Source organism: Gavialis gangeticus, unplaced genomic scaffold (assembly GCF_001723915.1).
Source record: "Gavialis gangeticus isolate Ggan-Ray unplaced genomic scaffold, GavGan_comp1, whole genome shotgun sequence".
Taxonomy (NCBI): Eukaryota; Metazoa; Chordata; order Crocodylia; family Gavialidae; genus Gavialis; species Gavialis gangeticus.
The window spans coordinates 80,886,583-80,897,743 of NW_017728993.1; the positions used below are offsets into that span (position 1 = coordinate 80,886,583).

Genomic DNA, 11,161 nt, shown 5'->3' on the forward strand with positions numbered 1-11,161 from the left:
TTTTGTTTTTTTGGGGGGGGGGCTTGCATTTCAGCCCCTTTATCTTTTGTTCATTGTCTCTGGAATCTTTCCACTTCCTTTGCATCCTTCTTAAAATATGGTCCCCAAAACTAGACTCAGGAGTCTAGCTGAGTCTAAACAACTGCCAACTTCATACAATACTTCTGTTAATGCAACTCAGAATTGTCTTTGCTTTTTTTTTGGACAGCATCACCTTGCTACTAAGTTTGTAATCAGTCATACCCCCCAAATCCTATTATTGCCAATCCACTTGCTCCCACTGTGCATTTCTCCCCATGTATTGTCCATAGGCCAGTTTTCCAATGTATACAAATCCCTTTGGTTTTTAATCCTGTCCTCCAAAGAGTTTGCAGCCCTTGCCACTGTCATCTGCAAGTTTGATCAGTATACTCTATTTCTGAATGTAAGTCATTAACAAAAATATTAAGCCAAAGTGTACACAGAAGAGTTCCCTGAGAGAAGACCTGTTCCCTGTTAAAGACCTTTTGCTATTCTGATATTCATTCCATTGTTACCCTTTTTCAGCTATTCAACCAAACATGCATCTATTAGTTGAAGACATGTTCATTCAAATTGGCAAGTCTGACACTCTTTACTTTTAATGAACTGTATCCCTTCACCACATTTATATAAATTCTGCCAGTCATCTTATTGCCAGTTTATTTTTTATTGTTGTTTGCCTTTTGGTTGGGGGGGAGGGAGGCAAAGGGAGGGGTTGTGAAAACTGAAATAAAGCAAACACTAAGCATTGCGTGTTGCACATTCTCTCTAGTGAGCCAAAGACCCACCATCTTCCTAATCTGTCTTGATTACCTGCCATGTTTGTAGAGCCCATCTTATTCTCTTTAATATCTATGACCAGTTGTAGCTTTGATTTACTCTCTAAAGCTATTTGTAATAGTTGGGGTTTTTTTAAGTTGTCTGAAGGAAAAAAAATTACAGTAATCTTATATTTTTATATACAGTATTTGTTGGTATAACAACCAGGGTCTAAAACTCATTATGTTTATGGGGCTTTATGTGCAAAATCTCCTTATGCTTATGTGTGAATCATATACATAGCTGTACCCTGTGTAGTCCCTAGAGTATGGCAGTTTTATACATGGTGCATGTGTAAATTTATACTCATTCACCAAACTGTAATTAAAAGGAGAACATAGAAATTTTATTACAGGCATTTCAAAATTATTATTTTCTCTTAAATTTCTACTTTTTTAACAACCTTAAACTTTTGGAAGACTGAGAATGTACATTTTTCCCCTAACGTACCCTGTTGTGTTACTCTAGAGTTTCTTATGGCTACTGGCCTTAATGCCTTAGTTCTGTTTTTTGTTTTTGCTCTTAAATATTGTATCGCTTGTGTAAATGTGTCAATACTGTAGCCTGTAGAAAAAAGATACAAGGAAGTTTATAAGACAGGCCAAATTATGGGCCTACTGATTTTGTCAGTATCCTTATAGGCAACTACAGAATTCATGATTTCATGGATTCTGTGAAATCCGTGGGGGGGAAAAGATTATGGAGAAGAAAACGCTGGCTCCTCAGCCAGCAATCCTCAGCAGGCTGCAGCAGCCCAGTGGGGCAAGAAAGTGGGGACAAGGGGGCTTCCCACTTGAAGGGCTGCAGGCAAGATGGCTACTATTCCCTCCCCATTCCCACCCCTGGCCACTGATTGACTGCAAGGATGCCTGTCATGTGGCGCTGTCCCTCCACCAATTGGCAGTGAGGGGTGGGGCTCCATGATGGCCTTTGCAGCCAATCGGTAGTGAGGGTTAGGCCCACATGACAGGTAGCCCCTGCAGCCAATCAAAGGTGAGGGTTAGCTGTGGCCCTGTAGCCAGTCAGAGACGTGGGAGGCCTGCCACACTCCACCCATGAAATGGATGCCCAGGCCCACATTCTGCTAATGAAATTAGGGACAGTCCCCACAAATTAGGTAGGTCTCTACCTTTTAAGCTGCATGAAAATTCTGATAGAATTGTGATCTCATCCCAAACAGTGTACAGTGGGAATACAAATGCCAATTCAGCTCCCCCTCCACCACAGCTCTGGAATTCCCAGCGATGAAATCAGCCCTTTCTTTCCTCTCAGCCTGATCCAGTGGCCTCCTGAACAGCACCTTTATATTAAATGTCCTCAAGAGTCAAGTCCGGATTTAGATTCTGCCCCAACACAACCCATATTACTCCCTTTTCTTTTTCTGGTATTGAGGACTTCTGAGAATAAGAACTGCTGCTTCCTTCTGCATGTTCTGTGGAGGTCCAGGCATGGTCACTGTTTTTCCAAACCTGTACAAGCATCGAGATGCATCCATGTGGACACACTTAACAGGGGGTTCACAATTAAGAAGTGGTCCTAGCTTCTAGTGCCCCTCAGCTAGTGGTACAAATAAATTTCATGGACATCTTTCTCTTACGGCACTGCTTGTACTAGGAGAAAATGAGAACTCTGCCCTTTACTAAGTAGTATTTTATGTACTTAATTAAAACTATACTGAAAAACAACACTCCCTTTCTTGGGTCATTAGAAGCTTATTAGAGGCACTGCTTCTTGGCTCATTGATTAAACTTTCTTGAAGGTGTTAACTTAAAACAATCTGCCTTTTCATCTGGAGACTTAGTTTATTCATAGTCGGTTTAATATTCGAAGGTTAAGAAATTTAACAGATGGGTGTCAAATTACAGGTTTTATTGCATATAAAAGGGGTTTGCAAAACCAAATATTAATAAAAATGTTTTGACTTTTTTAAAAAGAGCAAATAAAATGCTTTATTTTGTATTTTAACAATAATTTATTAATTGAAGCTGTATGCTAGCTTACAGCTACCAAACTTTGCTTTTATTGTCCAAAATGAATGAAATGTATAGCTCAAATAACACTAGTGGTTAAAAACAAATCTGATATTTCAAATCATTTCAAATTTTAAGCTAAGCTTGTAATTTAATGATGAGAAAACTAGACAAGGGATTTTTTTTTCCTCTTTAACTAGATTCTTTCTTTTTAAAAAATTGAAAATTACAATTTTGAAGATCATTGTAATTTTGGCAACCTTATTGTTGCCAAAATTACACAGAAGTGCTTTTAAACAGAGCCTGAGTTATAGAATTTTTTTCTAATTATGATTTATTATTGTAATGTGGAAACAGATGTTGTTATAGTTTGTTCTTTCAGTCTTTATAATATATGCCTGCCTCCTTGTGTCATCTTTATACATTTATACAAACTATATTATAAGAAGTTTTATTATGGCTGCAAAGTAAAGAACTAAAATGCAAGCGTTTCCCAGAGCTCAAGCTGCTGGTGCAGTCTTAATTTGGGCTCCTTTTGTGTATGCATGGAGATACAAATTTGAATTACATTATTACAGGATGTCTTTTCCTCATAATCACTTCCTCACTCAGCAGACAGAACAGAAACTGCTTGGTCAATGAGCAGCAGGTTTTCTGATATTCTTATTAGAGTGAGCTTATTTATTCATGTTGTTTAAATCCTGCTTTTGTACAATATTGTTCTTTTTTCACGGACTTTTCTTATTATACTCATAGTTAAGGTACCTCAGTGTTTCCTAGCCAGTAATTTAATCTTCAGAACATGAGATGACAAGATGATATTGTTAGCCTATATTAGAAATAGAGAACCAAGGCACAGAGGGAGTCAGGTCAAAAGTATTCACCACTGTCAGTTGCATAGTTGAGACACATAGGACATGGTTTTAACAGAGCATTTAGCATTATATAGCAATATACATTCACAGCAAAGCTCCCCTTGACTTCAGCTGCAGATACAAACACTCACCTCTTTTGCAAAATAGTCTGGTGTGGTCTCAAGGTGAGAACCCAGACGATGAGGAATACCCACTTAGGGGATGGACAGGAATTCATTTGAAACATTATGGCTAGGGACAGACATTACACACAAACCAGTTTAAGTGATCAGAAACTGGTTTAAACCTGTAACGGAACAGATGTTCAGTGTATATAAACCAGTTTGAAAATGGCTGAACCCAGTTTTAGATAAATATGGTTGAATGTACTATCAGAGTTAACTGATTTGGGTCAAACCGGTTTATGCAATGTCTGTCCTAGACCCCTTGCTGGTTTAAGATAAACCAGACTCCCCCACTATCCTGGCACGCTCTCTGGGCTAGGCAGGGCTCTCTGCTCCATAGTAAAGCTAGCTCCTCCCCTCTGCTTCCTGGCTGCAGCTCCATCAGAGGCTGCAGACACAGCAGAATGTCTGGCTTCCCCCTGCCTCCCCCCACCCTCCGCTTGCTGCTTAAGTAGGAATCCCCCCTCCCTCCCATCTCCCACAGCATAGGCCCCAGCCCCACGGACCCTAGGCATGTGGTATGCTAGCTAATGCTGAGAGGTGTCTGTGTGTGTGTCTCCAACTTCACTGAGACAAGCAGACAGAACAGTGACTGTTTAGGGCTTTTTGGAGCTAATCAACAGGTCAGCTGATAAGCTGTTTAAGAAGGGTTTGAACTAATGGGGAGAGGCTGTTGTTCTGCTGATGAGGTGATAAACACTGTTATCAGCCCCCTGCTGGCTTGCTTACCTGTCAGCTGCAGACAATATAAAGACGCAGGGAGAGAAAGTTTTGAAAAGCTCTGTATCATCAACACATGCATGTACTGCACACCCCGCTTGCCTCAGAGTGCTAGCAGGGGGCTGGGGTTTGGCAGCATTGCTGCGCCTTGAACAGCGAGTGGAAAAAAGCCTGGGATGGTGCAGGCAGACCTCCCTAATCGGAGATCCTGCCCATGCCTGGCCACATCCCCCCCCTCAGCTCAGCATTCTGGAATGGAAGGGAGGGCTGCTTTAGCACCCCTGGCTTCTAGCCTGAGCCACTGCAGGCATGTGCCTTAATGTCTTCAGTCCAGAGAGAATGTCTGTCCAGTTACAAACTGGTTCAGCCTAGCCAGGTTAGACTAACCTGCAAAGATTGAATCAATTCAGGCTCAGCAGGCTTCTTGAGTGTCTGTCCCTAGCCTAAGAATATGGGAAATTTGCAGTACCACAAAAACATGGCATGATCTACATGTACAGCCATTCAAGTACATCAGAGTTCCGTAAAGCATAGCAAGACCATGTATTGTAATGAAAACTGAGGGAAATGCATGACCTTTCTGAATGTTATGCAGCTAATTCATTTTTAGTTAGGATTAAGATGGTCAGGGTTTTCATTCAGTGTCTTTAATTCCTTGTAGAGTAATTACTTGGTGTTTATGGCAGAGCTATTCTGGTGGTTTGAAGTGGTGAAGCCATCATTTGTACAGCCCCGTGTTGTTGTACATCCCCAAGGTAACTATTTTAATCATTTTTTTAATCATGCTAATTATGCTGTGAAAACTCCATCGTGTTCCTGTTGCCAGAATGTTCACAGATTTAATCTGCCAGTCAATTCTCATGGCTTGAAAAGAGACTGTGGAAAAATGACATATTCTCTGTGTGAATTTTGAGCATATTTATTTGTGATTAACAGAAATTTCATCAGGCATCTGACTAAACCTCTTGTATATATACCGTGATCTAGAGGATCGATGGTTGCCTACTACTGCAAAGCTCAGCGTGGGCAGGATTCCTCCTTTTCCTCCTCCTCCTTTTCTTCCTCTTCCTCCTTATATATTACAAACAGACTTTTTTCTTAAATAAAGACTTATCTAGAACAGGTAAACTTATGCTGAAATCATTACCTGTAAATTTCCCACTTTGGACAAACCCTAACTTCCGATTATTTACACCTGCTTAAATCCTGTAGACATAACTGCAGACAGAACGTGGCCCTGAGGAACTTTAATTAGTGGGTGTGATACACAAGGAAAAAATCTTGAGAGGAGTTTAAACAAATTTAAACAAGTAACTACAGGCCAGGATAAAACTGTGCACCTGCAGAGTGAGCAGTCATCTCAGACAACTTTTCAAATTTGTCAAATCTGTCTTGGCAGATCTGTTAGGGTCTGCAGAAGAAAGTTAAGAAGCATGTGCCACGTGCATGTATCACATGGTCTTAGCACCGGGACCTGTGATTTACATTGTGGTAGTGTTAAAATTTTACTCAGTTGTGTTCCATGTATGTATTGTATAGTATGTATAATAAATGAAAAATAACTTAAATATTGCTTCTTAATTTACAAATGTGGCCCAAATACAGTTTCCTAACAAGCAGTTTGTCAAAGTTTTTCAATTTAAAAAGGCTTTTGTCCAAAATATATCTGTTTAGAAAATTAGGAACTTTTTTGCAAAATTCCTTAAAACTTTTTGAGATCACAAAAATGTAGTATTTGTATCCACTGTTTGGCTTTCCTCTTCCCCTTCTCCCCCCAAATCCCAGCTCCCCATCCTGCTTTTCTCCCTTTTTCAGTGGCTACATAGGAAAAGTAGATGGAAGAGTGAGTAGGGGAAAAGAAACATTTTTATAACATTTTTTTTAACAAATTAAACTTTATCCTTCTGAATCATGTGAAATGAAAGTTTAAACAGGGGCATTTCATCCATTTCTACTAATAAGGGTTTGAACTGAATGCTGAACTTAAGTAATTTGGAGTCTTGCCTTTCATTACAGCTGAATCAGTGAAAGATGCATCCACTTCTAGATTTAATGCCAACAGAAGAAACTACATGGGTGGCTCATGTGATTCTGACTTTATAGCCAGGTAATGTCAGAGCTTTTTAAAATTGTGTTTTGTTTCTCTCACTTCTGCTTAAATTGAGCACAATTGTTCATGTGATTTCTGAAGGCCTGTCTAGAAGTGTCCAGAAGCTATATTATCAAACACAGACAAAATCAGTTTGTTATACATGGTTCTTTCAACATAATGTAAAAGACAGTTAACAGTTCTGAATACCTGTCCCCCTAAATCCTTCTCAAATTGTGTCAGAATAAAGAATGAAAACTGAAGATACTGAGAAATCATATTAAATTCTGAGAAATAATGTAGTTCTCAGGAAAGGGCAAATCCAATTGCTCTAGCAACAGACCAGAACCAGTGTTGTTTGCTACATGGAGACCTGTTCCCTGCAACTCTGCCAGTGCACCTCTGTCTATAACAGTGCACCACCTGTATTTCTAGTCCTGGCCTCCAGTTCCTCTTCTGATCTTACACAGTCCTGAGGTCACTCTGCTCCCATTTGTGTTAAAGGAACTGGATCTTTTTGGCAATTTCCAGATTTAGGTCCATTAGTAGAGCTGACAGACTATCAAATGAGTAGATTGGAAACTAGGATGGAAGCACTAAACTTTCATTCACTTGTTATCTACAGTATGTAATCCACAGTGGAAATGGAAGATATAAGGCTTTACAGAGCAGGTTCCAGCAACAAGATTAATATAGAGAAGGGGAGTATAACAATTCACAAAGCAATGAGATGAATGCCTTAAGAGTAAAGGTATACTAAAGATTGTTGTTGGAGGGTGAAATGTCAGCAACAGGGAATGGGAGTTGTTCCAGGGATGGAGCACCAAGGTACTATGCTGATGGATGTCTTGAAAATATAACAATATGGCAATATACTTCATGGCTTTTCTTGGTAATCTGTATGAATATTGCTAGTTCCTGGATAATTCAGTATAGCTCAGTGATTCTCAACCAGGGTACCAAGGTACCTTGGGGTGCCATGAAGTGTGAGGAGATAAACAGGTAAGCTAAGTAGATAAATGCAGGCTCAGGCTTGTCCCTGAATGATTCCTAACCCCCACTTCCCAGCCCCTTTGTAAGGAGGTAAGCAGCATAATATATTAATTCATTTTTGAAGTGGGATGCCATTTAATTCACACAAGTTATGGAGGTGCCTTGAATCCAGTGTTCAGTGCCTTGAGTCCAAAAAAGGTTGAGAATCACTGCATTACCTTTATCTAAAACTGGGAGTTTGGACTGAGGTATGGTGGTGCTCCTGCCAGTACTTAATCTCAGAGGTTTTTGGCTAGAGCAGTTGTTCTCAAGCTGTTCAGACTCAACATGCCTCATTAACTTGTCAGAATTTAGCAGACCCCCATTTCAAAAACTAATATAGTACAAATATAATGTGAATTAATATATTTTTAATATATTAGTTAATATTGTTATGTTTTACTAGCATATATTTACCCCCTCAGGCAGACAGCAGGGTGTACTCTCTTGACTCTGACCAGCTTCATGCATGTTTGCTTTGAGTGTAGCACATGGACTCCCCACATGCAACTCTAGATCACCCCTGGGGATCAGGGACTGGTGGGCCAATCTCTTACCTTTCTTTTGATGGAAGCAGGGAAGGATTTCAGTTTATGACATCCAGACATCCTATTTAATGCCTTTCACATTTCATTTAGGGCAGCAGATTTATTGATTATGAATTCTGGACATGGGGGAAAGTTAAATAATTAGGTATCTGGTATACTCTCTTTATTTAGCTTACCCAGATAACTCTATTCAGTATCTTTGTTGACTTACAGAAATCCCTGCATGTTTCAAGCAAGGATAAGATTTCTTTAAAATCATTAGGTACTACTGGTTTGATTCTTATTTTACATGCACTGCTGTAAATCAGGATTAATTCTGTCAAAAGCAATGGATTATATTAAGGTAAAGCCAGGATGTGAGTGAGGAGAACCTGAATCCTCATCTTCGATTTATTTTTGAAAGTCCATAAGCTATTAGCAAATACCATCACTGTACTTAAAAAGTGTGGAGTTTCATTATGAGGTGAAAACTGAAGCAATACTAGCATAGAAAGCAGTATATAACGTGCTCTTTTCAAGGACACGATTGAAGACCTTCTTGATTTACCTCAGCTCACGCAGAATCTCTTATGACACACAAATCCTTGTTAAAACAAATAGAATGTACTCATTTAGAAGAGAAGAAATTCTGTATGCACACACGATTTTGGCTTCTAGACTGAGGAGTATTGACAGAGAGACTGAACAGAATTCCATTAATGGAAAGCTCCTAAAGGAGCTAAAGCTCCAGATCTTAGTGGGCTTTAGTTTATCATTACTGTTAGGACTCCCAATATAGCTAATGCCTGTGAGCTGCCACAACTGTGTGTTTTGTCATTTATGTGAAGTTTATAATGGGATCTCTGTTTCATGGAACAAGTTCAGAACAGAAGAACAAATCTTTGTAAGCCTCTAGTATAAAGAGGGATAGTGTATTGTCTGGGTTCATCATGGCAACAATTGTTAGTGTCTTTTTTAGGAACAAGTTATCATTTTATGTTGAAATATTATGAGAGCAGTAAATGGTAAAGTAATTGTAAGATCTATTTTTTATCCTGGAGAGATGCTGTACTTCATCACAAGTAAATAGATTCGTAGATTGTAAGACCGGAAGGGGCCTTGGAAGATCATCAGGTCCAGCCCCCTGCACTAAGCAGGAAAGATAACTGGGGGTCAGGTGACCCCAGCAAGGTGACTGTCTAGTCTCCTCTTGAAGTTTTCCAGGGTAGGTGAGTGCACCACCTCAGGAGGGAGCTTATTTCATCGTCTGGACACCCTGACTATGAAGAAGTTTTTCCTAATGTTGAGCCTGAATCGGTCTTCCAGGAGTCTGTGGCCATTACTCCTGGTTTTCCCCTCAGGTGCCCTGGTGAACGGTTGCTAACCAAACCCTTGATGTACTCCCCTAGTGTAGTGGCAAGCTGCTACCAGGTCCCTTTTTCTTCAGGCTGAAGAGTCCCAGATCCCTCAGCTTTTTCCTTATATGGGTTGCCATGTAAGACTCTGATCATACGGGTGGCTGTTTGGACTCTCTCAAGCTTGTCTGTGTCCTTATTGAAGTGTGGTGCCAAGAACTGGACGCAGTACTTCAGCTGCTGTCTCACCAGTGCTGAGTAGACCGGAAGAATTACCTCCCTGGTTTTGCTGGAGATGCATCGATTGATGCATGCCAGAGTATTATTTGCACTACTGGCTACAGCATCACACTGCTGGCTCATATTCACACTGTGGTCTATTATTACCCCCAGGTCCTTTTCATTTGTGGTGCTAAATGAAGAGGATATAGGTTTATAATGTTAGAAAGCTAACACCTAGTGCCCAAATCACAGGCTTTTCTTAAGAGAACAAGGAGAGCAGGATTTAAGTGAGTGTATTTGCTTTGAATTGGGTAGGAAGTTTCACAGATTATCCCTGTGAAATTCCGCATGGATGATTTCTTTGTAAAGTAACGTATAGGCAATTGGAGTTTGAAATAGGCATTTCAGCTGATTTCTACAGTCGTGGTACAACCTGCTGCCTTAGTGAGCTGCGGTCTAGAATTAATGCTAAAAGGGATCTTCAGCAATAACAGAAGAGCGATGTTTGCTTGTGCAATTTGTGTATGTGCACATGAAAAATGCTTATTTGTAAAAACATCTATGTTTTCCCTCATTTCATAGTAGTGTCTTCCTCATTCAGGTTTTTTTTTTAGCAATGACCTTGTTAGTCTATGCTATGGATTATGCAAAAACAAATGATCAGTGACTTGCTGTTCCCTGAAGCAGATTTTGCCAGGGGTGCTTAACTGTCTTTTGCTAAACATGACTTCTTTTAATTAAACAAAAAGATTGTATTTTGTTGCAGTCATTACAATAACAAGGAAGTTTTAAGAATCCATCTAGATGTTTGTAATAAGATCAGTCATGTAGCGTATAGGTATAACAGGCAGCCCCTAACCCCTGTTATTTTGATTGAGAGTAAAGGCAGCATTATGCAGTTGTAAGACTGCTAGCAGCTAAAATGGTGCCAACTACAAAGAGACAAGCAGCAGAAAGGAGTTAGGAGTCCTAGCTTGAAGACCGTAACAAGCTACCAACCATTTACCTGGAGAAGACATGAATATGGTAAGGTGCTGAGCTGCAGGTGTCTATTTAAGCTGTGGCAGGGCTGTTGGGCTAATGAAACCCCCCTGGGCCCAGTTAAGAAAGTGGGTCTCATGTGACCAGATGAGTGAAACCTGGTGCTCTATAAGCCTAGCTCTTCAGCCAGAGCAGGCATTTGGGCTCAGGACACAGGAGAGAGAAGAGCTCCCTGAAGTTTGCCGCAGAACATGGCCACTGGCATCAGCAGCACAGGGACATGGCCGAGTGTCCAGGGTGCACAGGTAGCAGCAACTCCCGGTTCCTGCCATGATAGTGATCATGTTTGCGGCCACATGGCTGCTGGAAGCAGCTGTTTTTTTTTT

The 11,161-nt window shown here is 40.3% G+C and overlaps 1 protein-coding gene across 1 annotated transcript in view; it reads left to right on the top strand.

Moving 5' to 3' along the window:
* CAMSAP2 (calmodulin regulated spectrin associated protein family member 2) overlaps positions 1 to 11,161 on the top strand; it is a 224,249-nt gene that overhangs the window by 188,822 nt on the left and 24,266 nt on the right. The window contains exons 8-9 of the mRNA XM_019528366.1: positions 5,231 to 5,324; positions 6,586 to 6,676. Coding sequence (XP_019383911.1) covers positions 5,231 to 5,324; positions 6,586 to 6,676 — 185 coding nt within the window. The remainder of the gene's footprint in view (positions 1 to 5,230; positions 5,325 to 6,585; positions 6,677 to 11,161) is intronic.